Source organism: Onychostoma macrolepis, chromosome 05 (assembly GCF_012432095.1).
Source record: "Onychostoma macrolepis isolate SWU-2019 chromosome 05, ASM1243209v1, whole genome shotgun sequence".
Classification (NCBI taxonomy): domain Eukaryota; kingdom Metazoa; phylum Chordata; class Actinopteri; order Cypriniformes; family Cyprinidae; genus Onychostoma; species Onychostoma macrolepis.
Window position 1 is genome coordinate 8,151,491 of NC_081159.1, and position 23,822 is coordinate 8,175,312.

General features: G+C 35.5%; 2 protein-coding genes across 5 annotated transcripts; one reads left to right on the top strand and one right to left on the bottom strand.

Annotated features, from left to right (window-relative positions):
- Positions 1-1,325: 1,325 nt before the first annotated feature.
- On the bottom strand, positions 1,326-17,689 carry thbs4a (thrombospondin 4a). Of its 2 annotated transcripts, XM_058775413.1 has the most exons (22): positions 17,579-17,680; positions 15,826-16,036; positions 15,133-15,330; positions 14,795-15,042; positions 10,637-10,751; positions 10,435-10,517; positions 9,904-9,958; positions 9,579-9,748; positions 8,938-9,075; positions 8,197-8,271; positions 7,935-8,114; positions 7,675-7,779; positions 6,668-6,775; positions 6,422-6,581; positions 5,547-5,665; positions 4,374-4,426; positions 4,116-4,297; positions 3,667-3,894; positions 2,794-2,990; positions 2,370-2,542; positions 2,138-2,277; positions 1,326-2,047 (listed from the first exon to the last, which is right to left on the bottom strand). In XM_058775413.1, exons 2-22 carry the CDS (start codon positions 15,902-15,904, stop codon positions 2,007-2,009), a joined length of 2,847 nt encoding a protein of 948 aa, XP_058631396.1. In that variant the 5' UTR covers positions 15,905-16,036; positions 17,579-17,680; the 3' UTR covers positions 1,326-2,006. The 2 variants fall into 2 exon arrangements, with proteins under 2 accessions (XP_058631396.1, XP_058631397.1); XM_058775414.1 differs by lacking the exon at positions 15,826-16,036 and having other exon boundaries at positions 17,579-17,689.
- mtx3 (metaxin 3) lies at positions 17,572-22,926 on the top strand. Of its 3 annotated transcripts, none has more exons than XM_058775416.1 (9): positions 17,572-17,729; positions 18,328-18,397; positions 18,589-18,665; positions 18,877-18,969; positions 19,057-19,239; positions 19,549-19,625; positions 20,422-20,594; positions 21,005-21,093; positions 21,821-22,926. In XM_058775416.1, exons 1-9 carry the CDS (start codon positions 17,649-17,651, stop codon positions 21,917-21,919), a joined length of 942 nt encoding a protein of 313 aa, XP_058631399.1. In that variant the 5' UTR covers positions 17,572-17,648; the 3' UTR covers positions 21,920-22,926. The 3 variants fall into 3 exon arrangements, with proteins under 3 accessions (XP_058631399.1, XP_058631400.1, XP_058631401.1); XM_058775417.1 differs by having other exon boundaries at positions 19,162-19,239; XM_058775418.1 differs by lacking the exon at positions 21,005-21,093.
- The last annotated feature ends 896 nt before the right edge of the window (positions 22,927-23,822 follow it).

Here is a 23,822-nt window from a genome sequence, read left to right on the forward strand (position 1 = left end):
TCCAGTGAATCACCATTCTAAGGAAAGCATGTGACTGCCATTCCCAGTAAATGTTTTTATGATGATTTGGAATGGACGGGCAAAGCCAAGGCCACATCGTTATGCCCCCAAAAACCCAAACTGCCGCACAGATTGGTATATGGCCAACAGCAAAACTGAAGCTATAGATTTTTCTTTATTTTTCGATTTTTGTTACAATTTAAATGGTGCTTTAGACCATGGATGTCCTATATTTTATTCCAGCTCATGCACTAAACTTGCAAGCATGTCATTTGTCAAAGAACAAGTTTCTACGATCTTTTATACTTAAAAATCATTGTTACAGCTATTCTATTTAATCTTTCAGAAGTTTTTGTTGCTATAAGTGCATGTCTGTATTTCTTGTTTGTGGTGTTCAGTTTAAGTTTACAGGGGCTTCCCGTATTAGACGTAATGCAGCACTTCTGATGCTCCCTGGTAGAAAAAAGTGTTGAAGTGTTTATCGATGAAGGAAATACATTCTAGAACTGGAATTATTTGACATTTTATGGTCATTTCCTGTGTAGCGGTTGTAGCTGTCCTACGTTTTGACGAACCAAAATCTCTTTTGTTAGAATTAGAGCTGGCATGTCTTTATGTTCCTGGTGATGGTGATGTTTTTGGCCTTTATATAACTCAAAATGAGCAAATAGTTAATTATTGCCTTAAACCCTACATGCTACAACTGCATTAAGCTATAAGCATACTGTTTATGTAACCTCTGAAAATTTGATGCTCAGTATTTGGTTTAAAAGTGTTTTTCTGGATTAAACATTATGCTTTCCTTTATTTACAAATGTGCTGAACATAAAGGTGACATTTGATTGCAATATGTGCTTTATGTAAATAGTCCATTGTAAAGATGACCACTAGATGTACTCATAATATTGCAAAAAATGTAATCTTGCGCTTTGTGTTGTTTTCACTAATTTTGCATGAAGACATTATAATCCAAAAATATGTACAGTAAGTTTACAAACAACTCTTGTCCTCATTTATATGCATTGATTTTTCTTTATTATTATTTACTTTTCCCCCATCATTTCAATACGTTCCATGAAGGTTCATATGAGTTTAACTGCTGCAGGATCAATATTCTTTTTAGTGTTTTTATTGATATTGCCAGTTCTTTCAATAAAAAAGACAACTGAATGAAATGGTGTAGTCTATTGCATTATTTAATGTTTTAATATATGGAAGTTTTGTCATTTGTAGTTGTGCACAGAAAGGAAATCGCTAACACATACTATATGAAAATGAGACTTAATTGTGTATAAAATTAGAGGTGTAATTTATGGTGAAACAACCTTCTTGGGGCTTACAAAATAAAACTCATGCAAAGCCTCAATATATAGGAAGAGTTGTATTGACCATTTTAACGTTTGATTTTTTTTTTTTTTTCATTGTACTTTAAAGTTTTTGAAAGAAGTCCCTTATACTCACCATTTAATCAAATTTTAAATTAACTTTTCTATTTTAATATATTTTAAAATGTAAATGTTGGGAATGCTGAATTTTCAGCAGCTATTATTCCAGTCTTTAGCCGATTTGCTGCTCAAGAAACATTTATTATCAATATTGAAAACGCTTATACTGACCCCAAAGTTTTTCCATTTTATTTTATCTTAATTTTTATATTTTATAAATATATATATTTAAATTTGGAGCAACACAGCTTTTTGGGTTGTTTTATTTTAAAATGTTTATGACATTCTCTACCAAGTCCAAGCACAAAACCTGACATTTTAAGTGTATTTATTCCGTTTAATGATATTACAACATTACGTGAGTGTTTAGAAGCACACAGGCTTTGCTCTTTCCTGCTGAACTGCATTTTTGTGCAGTGAACGTTACAGAAGTGTAAATTCAGAATAACTATAAAACTGGATTTTGTCTTGAATGCAAAAGTCAGTAAATGGTCCATGTTTTACTGGAAATAAGAGTACCCAAAACATCAGTCACATCACTAGTAGTGCTCTCCAGTTTCATTACTGCTGGGGTTGTTCTGTAAAGTCTTCCGGGATTGTGTCTGTAAATGTCATAAAATGTATATTAAGATACACACTAAAATGAATAAGAAGGCATTGTTCTTCTAATATCGTTCAAGCACTGCACTCACCATTACAGCGGTATCTCAGGTTGGACCAGATGATGTTTTCCTGTGAAAAGCAGAACACACCAAGACGGCCTCCTCTCATACTGGTGTCAATAACAACTCCAGAGTCTGCAACCAAGTCGGTGCCTTCATAGAACTTTACTCTGTGCCAAAACAGAGAAACACCACAAACATGTTGCTTTCTCACATCCAAATCCAGTAAAGTCTGAATTCTCCAGTATTTACAGCATCTAACCTGATGTATCCCACTTGGGGTCTGTGCTTCAGATTCCAGCGGTAGGACACCTTGTCCTTCCAGCCCACATTACGAGGGTCTTTCCACAGCAAGCGCACTTGATTGTTTGTGTCTCCAGTGTGCCACAGAGAATTCCTCAGGAACTCCCCTGGCCCGGTTTTAGACTTCACAGCCTAGAAATGCAAATATATTGATTCATGACTGTGTGTTTATTATTTAAGTTGAATAATCAAATCTAATTGGGATATACTTGAAGTCCAAAATATCTACTTGGCTACAGTTTTAACATCGGTTAAGTGTTTTTGCATGCTTCAGAGTTTAGCCAAAGCCACTTTTCTAGATTCGCAGAGGGCTCTGTGGAGTGATAATGATAAAAGCACACGCTTTGCGTTCAGACAGTAATAGAGATGAAGAGCGCTGGGACCTTAAGCTGAATGCCAGGCTCAGCCACTGCTCTGAAGGGCACGGCCTGCCAGTACGTCTGCTCCGTCTGCTTCCACATCACCACATAGAAGCTGGAGGAATCCTGGTAGCCGAAGATGAAGCCTGCGTAGTCATCATCGGTCACTGTATTCACATGGAAGGTGCCCTCAAAGTCCACGCCACTGAATGCTGTGTATCCTGTTTGTGGTGGCAAGATTGTGTCACATTTTGGTCGGATTTTCATTTAAAACAAAACACTAAAGCTCATGTTTCAACCATGATTTAAACAAAATTAATACAGAAATGACAGTTTATTCTTTAGTTAAAGAGTTACTGAAAAAAAATTTATTCTCTAATCATTTATCCACTCTCATGCCATCCTAGATGTACTGTATACGACTTTGTTTTATGTGAAAATAAAGATTTTTTGTAAAAAAAATAATAGGCTACATCTCTGAGAGATGTAATGCAACTGGACAGCAAACTAAAAGCTGATGCTTCAAAAACATGCAAAACAAACAAAAGTAACCCCAGTTTAATGTCTGCTGAAGCAAACCGAGGTGTGAGAAAAATACTAATGTTTAACATTTTTTTAAACTATAAACTTGCTTCTGATTCATCCACTGTGGTTGTATGGATTACCATTGCTTTTGTTTTGTGTGGTTTTTGAAGCATCAACTTTGAGGGTCCCAAACTAGTTAGGATAGTTGGGTGAACTATCCCTTTAAGAGAAATCGACATTTTACTTAAAAGACCAATTAAGACCAGTATGAATTTCCAGGTTGGTCTATGCTGGATTGGTTCTGGTTTAGCTGGTCTTTTCACCATGGAAATATTCAAGATGATTTGAATGGTGTGGGTCACATAAACATACCAACAGCTAGTCCTGGGTCACTATTCATGGTTTGGACAATCTCCATCCCCTGATTAAGAACAACCCAGTTGGGGTCGATCTGAGCCTCCCCCTCTGGATCCAGAACCACGGTCTGATAGGCTCTGAAGTCAGTCAAAGTGATCTCTGCATTCTCAGGGCAGGTGTCAATTCTGTCTATCACATGATCTTTGTCAAAGTCTCCAGCGCACTCATCACCCACCCCATCATCTGACAAAGAAGAAGAGAGTAGAAAAAAAAAAGCTCTTAACTTTTCTTTTTATCAGTGGTCAGGAGTCTAATACAGATTTGTAAGGCACATTATGATATAATATTTGGACACTTAAGTCACACTTAAAAACACAGATGTGCTTGTATTAGCATTTAAAAAAAACTGTAAACTAAAACATTTGTCTTGATTAATTGACATCCTACTAAACAAATATGCATACTGTTTTCATCCTTTTGGTCTGGGTTTGACACCAGTCTACAATTATCTTTATCATCCAAGATGCCATCATTATCATCGTCATCATCACACTCGTCTCCAAGCCCGTCCTTATCAGTGTCCAGCTGTGCACTGTTAATGATGTTGGGGCAGTTGTCTTTGGTGTTCTGATGACCATCTCCATCACTGCAACAAAAGACCTCAGTTATAAACTTGTTTTATATTGACCGTCAAAGAGAAAGGTAAAAAAATCAGACTCTACCTGTCAATGTTTGTGTCACAAGTGTCTCCAACAAGATCATCGTCAACATCAGACTGATTGAAAGAAAACAGAAGACAGGTTCAAATAAGTAATATTGAAAATGACATATTTAACACACATTATACAACAATTTGTTTCCCTTTAAAGAGTGCTGATATAGGAACCTAACAGCACAAGGACTTGTTTGTATAGCTTCCTTTGTTTGTATTGGTACCAGTAGGTGGCAGCAAGTGACTGTTTTGTGACTCAAAAACGCTGATTCATTCCAATCATTGAATTGTGTTGCTCAGAATCCCGAGAGGTTGTTTATAGCTTTGGATTTTTTTTTTTTTTCCAAACATTTTTCGTTGATTAAGCAAAAACAGACAAAATATTTGGTGATACTGTGTATATTAATTTATTGTTTAGTCACTGAACTGAATCAGAATCAAAGCAACTCAGAATTGTGTTGTTTTGTGAATATTAGCAGGCAATCAGCCAGTGATTTTTAGGGACAGTAGTACTCTTGCTCGTTTAATATTGTTTAACTAACTTGGTCAGCATTGTTTGATGGTTTTTGGATATGTACAGTGATAAGAGTGATTCTGCCAGTATGATGCTATTTTGTCTAAATAAATCTCACTAAAACCTTTAATCAATGTTGTGATACTAGGCACAGTATGAAACTGTGTTAATTTTTTAGCATTATTGAAGTACTATTATAGTTCTTATTCATATTTTTGAATTAGTTATTTTTATATTTTTCATTTTCATTTTTTTCAGTAAAGGTTTAATTATTTTATGTTTTTGTCATTTTTGTTATTATTTTTCAATTATGCTTATATAGTTTTATTTATTTACCCCTTTTTTACATCAGATTAAACTACAAGTAAATTATTGAATCATTACATTTTTGTGGTTTTAGTTAGTTAGTTAACCATAATAACCCTTGTTTGAAGCATGGATAACTACTAATTTTGAGATGAACAGTTGATAAAAATGCCTAAATAATTTGACTCCCTAAAACAGAGGTAGGAAAACAGTTTTCAAGAAACAGTGATTTTGAAAAACTAAACCACTAAAACTATCCATTTAAATTAGGTTCAAAGTTAGATCAAACTAAATAAAAAATACACAGAATAAGATAGAATAGAATAGAATTCAGAAACAGGCGATAATAAAGTTGTTTGGCACCTGGTTGGGGTTTGGCACCTCAGGGCAGCTGTCACATGCATCACCAACACCGTCATTATCTTTATCCTTCTGGTCAGGGTTGGGAACCCTCTGACAGTTATCCAGGATGTTCTTCAAACCTGTCAGAAGTAGAGAATGTACATGGATGCATTTAGCGATTCATCACCAGTGTAAGAAGCAGAGTATAGAGCCAGTGGTATAAATGAAAGTATTATAAAATGTCACTCAATGGAGCAAACTCCATCAGGAGTAATGCACTGCGGTGTTTGCAGTGTTATAGAGTATACAGTGATGTCTTTGTGTGCAGTTTGTTGGGTTATGTCACAAGGTGGCGGTGTTTCAGAAAGACTTCTGTGGAATAGTTTCCACGCGTCAGCAGCTCTTGGCTCAGGTTCTTGGTGGAAATGTGGTTGCTCAAAGGAGACATGACCAAGCTCTAAAGTATCAAGTCAAGTGTCTGGATTTCTGCCTTGATGAACAGACCGTAAATGTCAAGCGCTGCCTGGACTCTATTTTAAACTTTTCAGACTGGAACAAATAATTGTCGATTTGAAAGAAAATGATCAGTGTGGTGCCATAGAAGCTGTTAATAACCCTACAGGTCACTTCAGTTTTACATGACCCGTGCAGGCTAAAGAGCGCTCTAATTTGAGCTTTAAAAACAGAAGCTTCTGTTTTTCCTCATAAAATGACCTAAGCACAGGAAAATCCTGATAAAAAACAGGCCCAAAGGGTGAAAAGGAGATTTAAAACATAACACCCCATTTCTGCAACTACATAAAATACACAGCAGCCACATGGCAGACAGAATGCTAGCAGAGATTGGAAAAAGTGTGAAGTTGATCTTTGACAAAATAAGACCTGAATTAAATTACCATCCCCATCAATATCATCATCACAGGTATCTCCCAGTCCGTCTTTGTCTGTGTCCCGCTGGTCCGGGTTCTCCACGTTTACGCAATTATCACAAGCATCACCATGGAGATCTTTATCACTGTTCTTCTGGTCTATGTTAGGAACCAACCAGCAGTTGTCCTGTAGGAATACAGTCATGCAAGCACTCACATTGAAGGGTGCTTCTCAGTTCATCAAATCATGATCTAATGTTGATTATTCTGTACCTGATCATTGAAGATGCCATCACTGTCTGCATCCTCATCACAGGCATCTCCCTTCCCATCTCTGTCTGCATCTTCTTGGCCCGAGTTTGGAACAAATATGCAGTTATCCTGAAAACGAAAATAAGATTATATTTACAATAAGATTCAGTTTGTTAACATTACTTAATACAACAGCAAAAACAACAATTATTCTTTATTTCTCCAAAAATGAAAATTCTGTCATTAATCATTCACCCTCATGTCGTTCCAAACCCGTAACACCTTCGAGCATCTTCGGAACACAAATAAAGATATTTTTGATGAAATCCGAGAGCTCTCTGACCCTCCATAGACAGCAATGGAACTGAAACTATATGTAACTGTTTATGAAGCTATGAGAATACTGGCAGAAGATGGTCATTTGGAGGAGAAGAAACTGTTGAATAAAACTGTTATTTTTGTTTTCTTTGTGCACACAAAGTATTCTCGCAGCTTCGTAAAATTACGGTTGAACCACTGATGTCACATGGACTATTTTAACGATGTTCTTACCACATTTCTGGGTCTAGGAACATTTTGCTCTCTATGGAGGGTCAGAAAGCTCTCGCATTTCATCTGTAAAAATATTTTAATTTATTTTCTGAAGATGAACGAAGGTCTTACGGGTTTGGAACGACAGAATTTTCATTTTTGGGTGAACTAAATCTTTAATCTTGATTAAGGTTAAGTAATTAAAATGATAGTAACAATTTCAAGTTGTGCAAATGTTATTAATTTATGAATGAACATGAAAATAAACACTATCATTCAAAGGATTGGGGTCAGTAAGATTTGTAATGCAACTGTAAAAAAATTTTATGTTTCACAATATTACTGTTTTTATTGTATAACTGAACCCAAACTTTTGTATATATTTGTAAAATGACCTCGACTGATAAATGAAGAGAATGTCGTTCATTGTCAGTTCATGATATCTAATGCTAATAAACTAAACTTCTAACAAAAATAACAGGTCACATGAATATCACCTTCTTGCAGGTTCCATCTCTGCACTGAAGCTTCTTATCTGGATAAGCGTCAATGTCTGTGTCCTTTCCACAGACGTAGCCATTTCCTGCCCAGCCAATTTGGCACTAAAAGCAACAAAGATGTCAGCTGAGAAAGTTTTGTCCTGGCTCAAAAGAATGGCATAGGAAATCACCAACACAAACTGTGACATGATATCTCTTTATGTTTTCTTGAAATGCACAAGTAGACAAAACATCTGTGTGAATGCTTGACGTCTCACCGTACAGCTGATGCTCCCATCTCTCTCCACAAGACACTCTGCATTGATGTCACATGGATTTGGCTGGCCGTTCCCACACAGCCTGTCAGTTGGAGGAGCAGGGTCCAGGCCAGTACTTATGCAGCCGCTATTCTGGTCACCCTTGAATCCAGTCTTGCAGATCCCACAGTGAAACGCACCCTACAAGAAAGCAAGCATATTTACTGTACCTGCCACTGGCCACATTAGTACAATGGGTAATCTAGGATAGTTGTAGTCTTACCACTGTGTTATGGCAGTATGAATTGGGTGTGCAGCCACCGTTATCTACCTGGCACTCATCAATATCATTACATATCTGATAAAAAATGATAAATATGGTATTAATCACAGTATGGTACTAAAATCACAAACAATACCATTTTTACTATGTGTATCATGGTAATACTATTTTTGAACTTGTAGTTGTAGTTGGAGTACCGTGTAAATATTATGGTTTATAATACGGTAATCATTCTGTATCATGGCATACGTCCGAGAGTGCTTTAAAATGTCTTATTACATAATATGTTCGAATGTTAGGGGTCGGTGAAATTTTTAAATGTTTTCGAAAGATGCTCTTATGCTCACCAATGCTCCATTAATTTGATCTGAATTTTCAGCAGTCATTATTTTAGTTTTCAGTGTCACGTGATCCTTCAGAAATCATTCTAATATGCTGATTTCAAGAAACATTTCTTATTATTATCGTGTTGAAAATAGTTGTGCTGCTTAACATTTTCACGAAAATTGTGATTTTCAGGATTCTTTGATGAATATAAAGTTCAAAAGAACAGCATTTATTTGAGATATAAATATTTTTTAACGTTATACATTTTTGATAAATTTAATGCATCCTTAATGCACACACACACACACGTATGTATGTACTGTATGTATGTATGTATGTATACATACACACTGGTTAATTTAATTTTATTTAATTTTATTTTATTTAAAATGAAGCATTGTCCCAAATACATACTTGTTTGTTTGTCTGAGCATAATGAACGCCCACACCCTGGATCTCTGGACCAATGAAGCCTCGTGGACACTTCTCACATCTGAACCCTGGTGCAGTGTTAACACACCGAACACCAGAGAAACATGGGTTGAACTGGCACTAAAATTGAACAGTTTATAAGGTTAGCTGGATTTATGATGTTCAACAAACAATGCTCTGTAGTATATGGATGATTAAGTCACACTTGCGATCTGTGAAAAGTTCTATAAAAACCATTGGAAAATTACCAATGATCAAATTAACAGTTTAAACAATTATTAGTCTAATAAAACACTTACTGAAACATGATTATATGTTAATAAATCATTATGTGTTCCTAATTGAGTTTTATTGTTCATCATTTAAGTAGAACACAATGTCAGATGTGTTGAACCGTCTGAGCTATTGAGATACTGCAGTGAGTAATGGAAATATATAAATAAAATAAAACAAGTCTTCATGAGTGTTCTTGTTCTTTCCTAATTACTCAACTACGAGAGAAGTAAACAGGATATAAGTGGCTAGATGAACATCATAAACAGCAAAACTTGATTCAAACCACAGAAAGACAAAGAATAGTATAGTATTATGATGAACAAAAAAATCAGCATGTTAAGTCTAACCTCATCTACATCATCACATTGGACACCATCTCCAGAGTATCCCTCGGGACAGGGTGCACATTCCACACCTTCAGCTGTTTCGATACACATGTCCGGCTTAAAACAGACCCCTGGCCCGCACTTGAACTGCTTTTTATTCTGTAGTCCTGCTTTTTCCCGTCCAAACGCATCTAAATGATAACAGAACACTTGAGTTCACCTGTCTGACACCTTCAACATCCTCATTATAAGCCTCTAATAATTGACTTGACTGAGCACAGACACAAACAACTGCTAAATGTTTTCTCATTATAGCTGTTTTGTAACTTTTTAACTAAAGTCTTACCATTGCATTGAACACACTCCATGATAGTCTTTCTCAAGTCAGCGGTTTCTTTGGTCTGTTATGAAAACAGATTGTCATTATGCTTAAGTTCTGAAGAAACTGTAGGGATAGTTCACCAAAAAAGGAAAGTCTGTCATCATTTATTTACTCTCATTACATTGTTACAAACCTGAATGACTTTTGTGGAATATTTGTAAGAAATTTTCTGGTCACTAATTCTACAATGAATGGGGGATTTTCAAGCTTCAAATAACCAAAACAATATTTTTATCATAAAAGTATTCCATAGGCTTCTTTAGCTTTGTGTGAGGACCAGATTGAAATTTAAATTGATAAACATTAATAGTCTCCCCCTATTATTGAACCAGTGATTTGAAACCTGATTGATGCAGGAATCATTCAGACTGGTTGTATCATCTGAGTGAAAATTAGTGAAAATAATGATCTATTCCTGAAAGAACTCAAAATAACTGTACTTTTTGTGTGAACTACCCCTTTAAGGAACTGTTTTCTCACTCAATTTCAAGTTACCTGCTGATCGACCTTCTGTTTCAACTCTTGGATCATTCGCATGAGCTCAAACATTGGGCCAGCTTCCATTTTTGAAGTTGTTCCTGCAGAAATGTAACATAATGATATTCTCTGTATTAGACAAAAAAAGTTAAAAATAACTAATCATTAACAAAACTAAAGCTGAGTAAGACACAGATGACAGAGAAAAAAATAACCTCACCTAGTAGTTGCAGTGTTTCCTTCTGTTCACCCTGCTCTGGAGCATTGCAGTCCTGTAGCTCTACCACATTATCAATAGACTCATCAAGCACGAGTTTGAGGTCTGTCAACTTGTCCTGTAACACAGGTACATATTCACACACTGTAAAAAAAAGTTAGTAATTTTACAGAAAAACACTGTAATGTTACAGTCAAACATGTTAATTGATTAAGAGTAAGTTACCTCATACAGTGAAAAACTGTAAATAGTTTACGTTACATGTAATTTTACAGTAAAATACAGTCAAATTTATAGTAAAAGATTTGTTTGTTTTTTTAAAGTCCCTGCATGACTCATCACATATGATTATATTTTGTACACATACTGTAATTTTGTTTCACACAAGTATTGGCTGTGATTTATGGACAAGTCACTTGCAATGCACTCAATGAAGCTTTTTTATTGTGCCACCTGTATATTAGGGCGGTTATCAGCAGAGCTGGGTAGTAACTGATTACATGTAATCTGGGATTACATTCACACATAGACTTGTCATTAGTCAAGTGGCAACACAGCATTTGAACAATGGATTTACAAAAATCATTTCAAGTTTAAGAAGTGTTTCAACATTGCATCAACTACTGATAAACACACTCATTTTTATTTGAATTATCACTCAGTAGGTTATTTAAAGGGGTCATATGATGTTGCTAAAAAGAACATTATTTTGTGTATTTGGTGTAATGCAATGTGTTTACGCGGTTCGAGGTTCAAAAAACACATTATTTTCCACACACTGTACATTATTGCTGCTCCTCTATGCTCTTTACAAAGCTCATCATTCTGAGAAGCAAGGTGTGCTCTGATTGGCCAGCTATCCAGTGCATTGTGATTGGTCGAATACCTCATGCGTGTGACGGTAATGTTTTAACCATAAGTTTTAACCATAGACTGTAAAAAAAGGTTTTAACCTATGCAGTCTGAGCCAGAAAGAGAATTGATCAGGTCATCTCTCGAGTTTCTTTGGAGTCGTTCATTCTTTTGTCATGTGACATGACAGCATTGGATAGAGAAATTAGTTAATTTACAAGCTTCCTTACAAATGAAGTGCATAGTTATTATTATAATTATTATTATCATTATGTGATGCGTTTCTGGTCTCAAATTGTAGCTTTTTATTTCTTACAGTTTATAAATGTGAGAATTTCTGTCATGATAGTTCTTTTCGATAACACTGAATGTGGTAACAAAGGTAATAAAGAGTTGGTTATTATTATCAAATCTCTTTCCGGCTCAGACTGAATAGGTTAAGCTTATGGGGCTGTCACGTGATGAACGAACGACTCGAAAAACCCGAAGACTCGAAACAGGTGAACTACTTGAGTAATTCCAGTACAGAACCTATAGGATGTTGCGCAATCACTCCCCGAGACGACTCGTTCTTCCCGAGTCACATTAAAGATTCGTTCAAAATGAACGAAGCATTCAAGAACGACCCATCACTAGTTGTGATGCCGTATCCCGGCCTTTTTACAGTCTATGATCCCGGCGCGACGAGACTAAAACAATAAACAAGGCATTTGTTGCATAAAGTGAGGACATAATTACTGATTATAATGACTCATACGGCCTTTTTACGCGTTGCACCGTGCAAACATAACACCATGTCTGCATTTGTGATCGTAGAAACGCCAAACAAGCACTACTCTACACAGCTCAAAACTCGCGTTTGAATAGTCAGTAGCAAATTCTTTAAATATCGAAATGTACTTACAGGCTGAGTCAGCAGCACCAGATTATCCTTGCAACATTGGAATTGCTGTTCACAGCCATGCATAGTGTTCACATTGTAGGCTACTCTCCCAGGATCAGGAAATAGTCCTCCGTAAAATGCGCTGCACACACAATATTTGTGTTGTACTGTTCTGGAACAGTGTTGTAAATATAACTTAACCACTGATTTCTAGTTGTGCACTCATTTGGAAGGCCAAACAAAGCACTTTAGCTTTCACAACGAAACCCACAGCGTCTCCATGACATGGCATTGGCAACAACATTGCTACAGCGAGAATAAAAGTTACGCCTTCTTTCATTGTGTGTCCCTTTGGGTGGTGTAATGCAAATTTTCCCACACCATGATGTAGACATGTGGGGGCGTGTTTGAATGAGCCGTTTTAGGAGAGTGTCGCAGATTCTTAAAGGGGTCATACGGCGTTGCTAAAAAGAACATTATTTGGTGTATTTGGTGTAATGCAATGTGTCTATGTGGTTTAAGGTTCAAAAAATACATTATTTTCCACATCCTGTACATTATTGTTGCTCCTCTATGCCCCGCCTTTCTGAAACGTGCCGATTTTTACAAAGCTCATCTTTCTGAGAAGCTAGGCGTGCTCTGATTGGCCAGCTATCCAGTGCTTTGTGATTGGCCGAATACCTCAAGCATGAGACCTCACCCTATCGTGATGTCATGTCCCAATAAAACCCATTACAAACAAGGCATTTGTTGCATCCAGTGGGGACATAATTACTGATTATAATGACTTATACTGTCTTTTTAAGTGTCGCGTTGCATCGCACCGCGTAAACATTACCATGTCTGCATTTGTGATCGGAGAGACAACAAGCACTACTCTACACAGCTCGAAACTCCCGTTTGAATAGACAGTGGCAAATTCTTTAAATATGAAAACATACTTACAGGCTGTGAGTCATAAGCGCCAGACTGTCCTTGCAAAATTGGAATTGCCCCACTTTATAGAAACAGTGTTTGAGCATAGCTGGCAGGCTACTCCCAGGTTCAGGAAATAGTCCTCCGTAAAATGTGCTGCACACACTCGAATATTTAGGTTGAACTGTTCTGGAACAGTGTTGTAAATACAATTTAACCACTGATTTCTAGTCGTGTCCTCTTTTGGAAGACCAAACAAAGTACTTTCGCTTTCACAATGAGCACATGCGTGCAGCGCGTGCATAACAGTCTGAGTGCAGGCTGTACAGGTGGTCAATAAGAATAAAGCACAGATATGCTGTTCTGAAAGGACGTCGGGAATGGGATATTGTTGGACCGCCTGCTCCCGTTCTAATTACGCCAGAGTTACCAACCGCTACAGCCTTTTATTCGGGAATTTAATCCGCGTCTCAGTCCTCTAATTAAAACTTTGAGCGTCGTAACTTTGCAGATGTTGTTTATGCTCAAACAGCAACATTACACACTAACTATAGTTAAAAAAAAAAAAAAAGTGAAATGATAATCAATGACCCCTTTAAGTACACCTGAGATTTTAAAATAAATATTTCAATTGACATTGGTTAATGGTCACATGGCGTACAAGTAAACATAAAATACTTATTTTTTAACAAGTTAATTATTTTTAAATGATTTATTTTAATTGTACATTTTTATTATTTAATTACATTTTTGCTTTTCATTTAACTAAAAAAAACAAAAAAAAACCTTGTTCCTTGTAAAGTTCCTTTACCATCCCCAGTTTGGGAAACCTTGATGTAATATTACGTTTAATGCACTTCAGGTTGTTAATTACAATGAAAGGAATATATTTTCTCACTTTTTGTATTTTTACATCATTTTATTTTACATCACACAAGATTATCCTGTTTAAATCAATGTGATAAACGAGTTAGGTCAAAAGTAATCTAAAAGTAATCTGATTATATTACCTAAAATGTGTCTTGAGTTATTATTTTTGGAATAAATGTAAAATCCTTAAAAACACTAATCTGATTAGATTCATATCGGCTTTAATAAATAAAATATTGATTACATTGTTAATGTAAAAATATGAAATAGAAGGTTTTTTTTCTTCTTTTTATGATAGTGTAAGTAATGAATATTTAACAAAGGAAATGTGACTGGGACATGAATTTACATTTGATTAAAAAAAAAAAAAAACTTTGAAGACTTTGCCTCCTCATTTCAGAACACCACCGCACACCACTGGTTATCAGTATATTTTAAGGTAAAAAGGCACATATTGGTAGTGTTCAGTAGGTATATTAACATATCACTTAATGAAATATCTTGTTACAAGTTTATTTTATTTTTTACAATGAAATTCTGACAACCAGTGAGGCCAGTTTTTTTTACTGTATTTTTTACAGCTTTCTGTATGCATAGATAAACAGAATAATGATATTATTTGTTCCACCTTCTAGGATTACCTGGGATGAGGTTGGCGGGGTCTTGAGCGTGACTCGTTTCGGGCCCTGCGGCAGTGATTTGAAGGCCAGCGGCACATCCTGCACTCTCTCCACCAGCCTGCAGTCCACATAGAGGGCTGTAGCGGGGGTGCCCTCCCGCAGCCCACTGAAGTGGAGCAGTATATGGTGTTGTTGACCATCTGTCAGTGGCACTTTACTGAAACTGGTTGATCCAACCTTTCCATTGCTTTTCAGATATTTCAAAACAACTGTGAACAGAAAAAGTATTTAGAGTACATATCATGTATCTATTGAGCCACTGAACATAAAGCACATTAGTGAGCTCTGATCACACAAACCTTTGTTGAATTTCCCCTGAATGGTGAAATCAAAATAATCTGTGTTGTCTAGGGCATTGAAGATGCGGAAGACCCGAGTTGGAGCTTTGTTCTGCAGTTGCAGGCTTGCAAGGATAAAAACATTGTCCATGTTCTTTTCCTTTATTCCTCCCTGCAGAAGGTCAGGTAAGCAATCCGGTGACACCAGAAGATCATAAACTGCAAAATTAGCATTTTTGTCAACAGATTTGCATTGGATACTGATGGTTTTTGATGCATTTATGTAATACATGTTATTCAGCAACTCTTGTCTAGGACACATTATAAAAAGCAACCAATAAGGTCATTGACAAATTTGTCCTCAGCTAATGGTCATTTCATAGAGTGTTCAGCTCCACATTTGTTAATCCCACTGCATGCTCAGGGATTTCCAGATAATTTATGACATTTACGGAGTGATAAATGACCTGCCTAACTCAAAAAAAAGGTTTTTTTATATATTTTTGCTAATATTGATATTATATTTGATCAGAAATTAGCTGGTTTTCATTTATTTCACATTTTAACAGTAGAAAATTAAGGTATGAACACTTTTATTCATAAATAGTTTTGTAAATATATGCAAATAATTTAAAAAATGCAAGAATCTTAACATTAATTTTTTTTTTTAAATGTCTTAAATATTCAACTATATTATAAGGTTTGAGGACTTACCAATTCCTTGTGCTTTCACTGTATCAAACAGCTGTAAAATTAACTGTAAACCGAATATGATTCTTGTCCAAGTACCCATTGTGGATTTATTTTAAGTCACAATCCAGTTGAAGTGTTCCACCCTTTTTCCTGGAAAAATAGTTTCTGCTCTGACCCCTGATTCAGTCTCGATCAGTAGCCGTCAAAACAGAACTGCCTGTTCCCTGTAGCCCTGCAGATGAATGAGAACCAGACTGGTGCTCAAGTGATTTACGCTTTTCATGTGTCTCTCTATATATAAGGTGTGACCAAGCACCTCCTCCAGAATGCTTCTGTGCTTTTACTAGTCACATATTGCTGTGAGCAGGTCAGATCAAATCCTTATAAAAGAGCTCTTTGTTAATGATGTTAAATGAAGGGAGGATATGCTTTGGTTTTTGGTCAGAATCTGCGCCAGCTAGTTAAAGGTTGCAATGAATATTCTGGTTTAAATGATCTAATTAAACAATTGATTTTGAAAGCAAACAAAAACAAAACAAAACAAAAAATTTGTTTGTTCTTATTTTGACATTTATCATTTTCATTTAAACTGTACTTAAAAGTTGTATCTGAGGATCGTTACACAGAAATAATAATGGCTTAACAATCCGACTGCACTTAACCAAACAATCAGCCAAAAAAGAAAGAAAGAAAGAAAGAACACATTTACAGGAATGATCTGGCGTGACATGTCCCTGCTGAGTCTTGCCAGTTTGAGTGTTACGACAGATGAGTTATGGAAAATCAATTAAACTTTCAGCTTCATATGAATGAGTTTACCACATTAACTCTACAACTGCCAGTGTATTGTATCCTGCAGATTCTCAAATAAAGAAAACAGATTTCATTCTTTAAAAAAAAATTAAATAAAATATCTGACAGAATTGTTTTACGATGTCAAAAAGATCCTAAACTATCCTAAATCCTAAATATACATCTATATTACCTATGTTTATTTTATTTCTATTATTTATGTACAGTGTTGGGAAGGTTACTTTGGAAATGTAATAAGTTACAGATTACAAGTTACCCTAAATATAATAGTGTTTAAATTAATTTATTAAAGTAGGCTAATGTAACTAGTTACATTTGATTTTTTTTTATTACTTTTCTAAATTTCTAATGAATATCTTCAGCTTAATCATTTTCAAACATTTAAAGCAGGCAGGGTTAACCTAATTTTAAAGCACAGGCACCACAAAATCAGACTTCAGCACCTCTTTTTAACCTCAGAGTTCGTTCTGAGGTTAAATATAGATTTAAAATCATAAAATATATTTTAATAGCTATAATACTGTTTTTGAAATCAAATTGTTGCATAGCAAATATGTCAGGAAACACTGACATCTAACAATGCCTTGGGGGAAAAAAATAGTTAATCATAAAAAATAAAGCATAGGCTATACATAAACCCAAATAGAAAATAAAACCTTATCGAATAAGCATGTGCCCTGTTCTGTGTCCTAAACTCCTCTCATATTTTAGAGCGGTCAATGCAATTTGGGGAAAAAAATCAATCAAATCAGTGTGAGAAAATATTAAGATTAACATTTTCATAAGTAGCCAACTGTAATTTAATTACACATTTTTTATGTACGGTTACATTTATTTTGTAATTAAATTACGTAACTCTGTTACATGTAACTAGTTTGTTTGTTTATTTATTTGCTGAATTATTTATTTGTATTTTTTTTAATTAAATAAAAAGTAAGGTTTCAGTTTCTTGCCTTCATACATGTATTTTAACAAACTCTCTCCTGACACACTGGGATGCTGGACTGGACTCATGTGCCGTGCACACCAACATGGCGGAACCCATGGAGCTGCTCTGCTGGGGAGGCGACTGGGATCTGCCATCCGTGCACACAGACTCTCTCATCGTGCTGGTAACTACACGGCTTGTTTTAACGTGTGTGCTGTATGCATATTCACAGTGTAATGTTTAATCGCGAACGTCGATGCATTTTTGGAGAGACGTCCTGGGATCCGGATAGCTGTCCGAGTCACTTTGATAAATAAAAGTCTCTGTATACTATTTATGCGCCAGTTCAGTTGTCAGCTGATGACTCCTGTTACCGTAGCTGTCATGCAAAAAGCAGCTCGACTGAACTGCATTGCATTGGTTTGACTGGTTGATAATAGTAAGCTTATATGTGTCGCACAGCTCCGGGTTTAATTTCTTGAAGGTCAGAGGAATAATGCTGATAGGATCTGAAGGGTATGGGCTCCTTTTAAACGCGTTTGACCTAGATTATAGATTATAAACAGGTGCTTGTGTTTTGTGCTGGAGTGTAGATTTGTGTTTTTTTTTTGTTTTTTTTTGCAGCTGCCTGAAAACATGCGTTCTAATAACCTTTTGCAAAAAAAAAAAGCATAATAAAAGTCCTGGTTACAGTATAGCGCTTTAGTGATGATTATTAATATTTACTTAACCCTTAATCAATCATCTGTTCACCTTCTTATGTTTTGAATGTTCTCTTGCAGGCATATGCAAAATTTTCAGGTGCAAAGCTTGCAGTAAAGTCTATTGACTGGTCATGGAGGACTATCACAGGTCAGAATTGTTTTTAAAAGCATTGGTGTTAGAGCTTGTTAAATGTAGTGAAAGTCTGGGATGTAGCTACAAGCATCCATGTAATTTTCCAAATGTAACATTGTGAATACCAAACATTGCTGAAGTGCATGAGAGGGGATGAGGAGTTCTTTGATGGTTAAGTTGCAGCTGTCGTTTTTCTCCCTCCACAGCATCTGTGCCACAACTACACTGTGAGGGATCCACAGTCACAGAACCAACACAAATTCTAAACTTCCTACGAAAACGGGTAGAAATTTATATCTCATTTTTGTGTAAAGTGTTTGTCAGCAGAAGAATCCTGATGAGTTTATTGACCAGCTGACTATATATTATCCCACTTATTACATGACTTTACCAAATAAATTCATACAATAACAAAGTATGATGTGCTTGAGAAAGAGTAATTATGCTCCCTGGATTGTATATTAAAATGTTAATAATACATGTGTTGCACACAGAGATTCAATGCAGACTATGAGTTGACAGCTAAGCAAGGTGCAGATACAATGGCTTATATCGCCCTCCTGGAAGAAAAGCTGCGGCCAGCACTGGTGGGTCCATCTGCAATTCACATTGTTTCTCATCCACATAATGATTATCTTATGAATTAAGTGTACATCTGTAATGTTAATTTGTAGCTGCACACATTCTGGGTGGACGCAGAGAACTATGCTAACCTGACCCGACCCTGGTTTACGTCACATTCCCCGTTCCCCCTTAACTTCTTTGTACCCGGTCGACAGGCCAGCTTGGCTCTGTCCCGCATCTTACTGACCAAAGCAGAGTCACCATTGCTGAACATAACAGAAGTAGAGGGAAAGGTATGAGAAAACAGATCCACAATCATAACTTTTACGTCAGAGACATTAACTGTCATGCATTGCCTTGAATTAATCTATTCTTTTTTAATGCCATGGTGAAATGGAAATGTCTGTGGTTCTGCATTGTGAGATGGAAAACAGTTTATCTCAGGAAAATTGTCTGCCCTCATGAGCAAATCTGCCTGAGGTGGAGTGTAGTAACCAGAGGATCATGAAATTTGTTACACAACAAATGTGCTATTGTAGTTACGCCATTCCTCATAATAATGAATACAAAAATTGTATGGTTAGTAATAGAATTTCTTTTAGATCTACAGTGAAGCCAAAGAGTGCCTGAATTTGCTCTCCCACAGACTTGGGAACTTCCATTTCTTCTTTGGAGACACGTGAGTTTTTCACTTCTTTTATTGCATAATATTTATCAGCTCTTTAAAGGGACAGTTCACCCCAAAATAAAAGGTCTGTCATAATTTATTCACTCTCATGCCGTTCCAAACTTGTATGACTTTCGTGGAACATAAAAAATATATTTTGTGAAAATAGAGGTTTTTTTTTTAATTATAATTTTTTTTTAATCTTTTTTATTTAATTCCCAACGTTTTCTGTGTGAATATATTTTAAAATGTAATTTACTCAGTGGTGCTGCTGAAACTTCAGGCTTTCCCTCACCAGGAATAATTTATATTTAAAAATAGAAATTTTTATTTTAATAATAATTCACAATATTACTGTTTTTTTTTTTTTTATCAAATAAATGCAGCCTTGGTGAGCATGAGAGACTTCTTTTAAAACATTACAAAATCTTACCAACTCTAAACTTTTGAACGCAAGTGTATAATTGAGTTAAAAGGATATTTTGCCCAAAAATGAAAATTTTGTCATAATTTTCTCAATTAAATAATTTAGTTGTTCCAAACTTGAATTTCTTTCAGCCGGTGAACACGGTAGTTGTGGATACACAAAATATTATGGAAGTCAATGGCTACTGTCAACTATTTGGTTACCCACGTTCTTCAAAATGTATTCTTTTGTGTTGAGCAGAAGAAAGAGTCATACAGGTTTGGAACGAATTGAGGGTGAATAAATGATGGCAGAAGTTTTTCATTTTGGGGTGAACTATCCCTTTAAATGTAATTATCTTTGTGTATCAGCCCCAAGTTCACCATGTTTTCTGTCTCTCAGGCCTACAAGCCTGGACGCCTTTGTCTTTGGCCATATCGCCCCTCTAATTAAAGCCCCTCTACCCAGTGGGCAGCTTCAGAAGCACCTGAACCAACTTGATAACCTCTGTCAGTTCTGCAACACCATCCTTAAAAACTACTTTACTGATGCCTCTGCTGAGAAGAGAATGGACTGTAAGTAGTAAGACCTCTGTCATAGCCTGTCCTATAGTACTATATAAATAAAACCACAAAAAAATAGTATTGGTCAAGCTCTGCTCTCTTTCGTCTTTTTATTAGTTTATCTGAACCTCCAATTGTTTGCTGCTGAATTACAGAAATAAATCATTTAACCACCAGACATTCATGGTTCATTACCTTTCCATTGCTTTCAACCCTAGACATTTGGCTTATAGTAGATGATAAAAGACAGTTTAATAACAGCATGGTCATGGGCCTCGTGGCTATTTTAAGTGATTTGCTATGTCTCTTTGGCTGCACTCTGTATCTGCTCTAACCTTTCTCCCATGTGCGTAAAAACACCTGCTTTTCTTCACAATCAGTGTCCTTTCGTCTTTTCTCTTCTGTCTATGCCCTCTCGCTAGGCTCACCTACGGCTACCCATGATCCTGTCGATGCAAACCTCCAGAAACTGACACAACTTGTTAACAAAGAGTCCAACCTTATTGAAAAGGTCTTGGCAAGATCTGCTCATTCACTTCTGAATTTAATGTCACTAGAAATCACAATTGCATGGTTAAAAGTATGTGGACACTGTTTTTTCTCTGTGTATTGAAGCAAGTATTTGCTCCTATTCAGAATTACACAGCAGCTTCAGGTCAGACAGACACGGATATTGGGTGATGGGATCTGGCTCACAGTCGATGTCCCAATTCCAGCCAGACTTAATAAACTGTTTACTTTTCTGGAAAAGAAAAGTCATGGAGTATTGTGCTGAAAATATTTGTTATAAGGAGATGGTATAAAAAAAGGATTGTAGTTTTGACAGTAAAAGACTAAAAATGCTATGGTAATAGCATATAATGTTGACATTTCCAGAATTATTAGGGGTATTTATCCCAAAATAAGTGAATTGTGACAAATGTTTCCACTAAATAAATAAATAACTAATAAAAAAAAAAGAATTACGAGATATAAACTCAGAAACTTAAAATGATGTTACCATATTTTTTACAATAATTTTCTAGCAACAACAGCTGTTTTTTTTTCTTTACGTTTACACTTTTTATCATAAATTTCCAAAGTTGTTTAAACAGTGTATGTTTGATTTTATGAACCTGATGAAACACACACAAGGGGGGTGTCCACATGCTTTTGGCTATGTAGTGTCTCTGCATACACATCTTTTGGAATGAAGACTTGTCCTGTGGGTCTTATCGTCATGTATGTTTTTGTCACAGATGGATGACAATCTTCGCAGCAGTCCACAGCATAGACCGCACAGACATGAGACCAAACCCTTGGCCCTGGCCGGCGAGAGGAACTTGACCCCTCCCTAATAAACCCCTTCTATCTAAGCACTGGCTTTACCATAATTTATTTATTTTCCATTGAAATGGAAGTATGTCCAAATGATATTTATAATTTAACATACGTATGCTAAATTAATAATAAATTAATGCTAGTTTTCCATGATGAAGTTGTTGAAATGTGTTACAAAATCTAACACTCAAATCAACAACAACAACATAAAGGGCTTGTTAAATGGGCATTCTTCATCTGTTATATTTAAAAACCATAAGCACATATGGTAACTACATATGAAAATGCTTTTTAGTAGCCTAATATAAACATTGAGCTGACAATTGATGACTTGAGATACAAATACTATAGTTTAAAAGAGGAGTTGCATTTTCCATTATCATTGGCTTTTCAAACTTTGAATGCACTTGCTGGCTTTCCAAATGCAAAAGGATCTGTGTGTTTTATGATGTTATTTATTTTTCAGTCCTGCCCCAGCACAATTACAGGTACGTTAAAAGCTTTATGGTTTACATACTAGGTGTTCAGCTTTTATTCCATGGTTTCATCATAGAATTGTTTATAATAATCAAGTTAGGAGTTTAAATTTCTACATCTTTAAGGTTCATAATAAGTTTAATTTTAGTGCACATGGCAGGTTAATTATCACATATTGTAGTAAGCATGTAGAGTCTGCATTGTGCCTCATTACAGCATACTTCTCTCTTATTTGATTTGATCTTTCCATCGATTTCACTTGATTGTGTAACTTTCCACATTCTTGACTTCTGGTGCAAAGGGATCTTGACATCTGATTTTGTGTACTGTGTATACATTTATTGTTCTTCATATTCTTCTGGAGGTTTTATACATGCAAGGAATGCCTTAAAAGTCCATTGTTGTGCCATGCCATGCTATCACACCTGACTGTATTTTTAATGTAATAGGTCATTCATTGTTTCAAAAAATTGTATATTTCAAAATATATCAATGTATAGCAATGTTCAAATATATGTACATATATGCAATAAAGGGAAGATCTTTGAAATGGCCCTTTCTCAGATAAATGTGGAAGAAAACAAGTTAACATGTTTAACTTATTATATATTAGTTTTATGTTATTAGTTGTTTACACCAACTGAAAAACCTGCTATATTTTTATTTGTACAGTGGAAAGTAATGTAGCTAAATTGTGACAGAACTTATTTATGCTCTTTGAATGAACAATACTAACATATTGCACAACTTTCCATTCATTCATCATTTAAATGTGGCAGTAATAGAGAGACAGCTGTAGGGCTGCTGTTTGGATGTCACATGGAAGCTATTACAACTCTCCACTCCCCAAATATTCACATTCCCTCAACAAAGTGGAAAGGACAGGAGATTTTTTGTTTTGCTGGTTATTTTCCCCTGGTTCTTACCACCATCTATGATGAATTAAGATTTTACGGCTAGAAAGAAGAGAGGTTAATAACACAAAAAAAATATATGAAATAAAATATTTAGGGTCAGTAGGATTTTTATATAAATTAATTTATATATAAAAATAGTTACAAAATGTCTTTCAGATAAATGTGACCCTGGACCACAAAACCAGTCTTTTGAAATTGAGATTTCTACATCATCCGAAAGCTGAATAACCAAGCTTTCCATTGATGTATGGTTTGTTAGGATCGGACAATATTTGGCCGAGATACAACTATTTGAAAATCTGGAATCTGAGGGTGCAAAAAAATCAAAACATTGAGAAAATTGCCTTTAAAGTTGTCCAAATGAATTCTTAGCAATGCATATTACTAATAAAAAACGACCTTTTGATATATTTACAGTAGTAAATTTACAAAATATCTTCATGGAATATGATCTTTACTTAATATCCTAATGATTTTTGGCATAAAAGAAAAATCTATAATTTTGACCCATACAGTGTATTTTTGG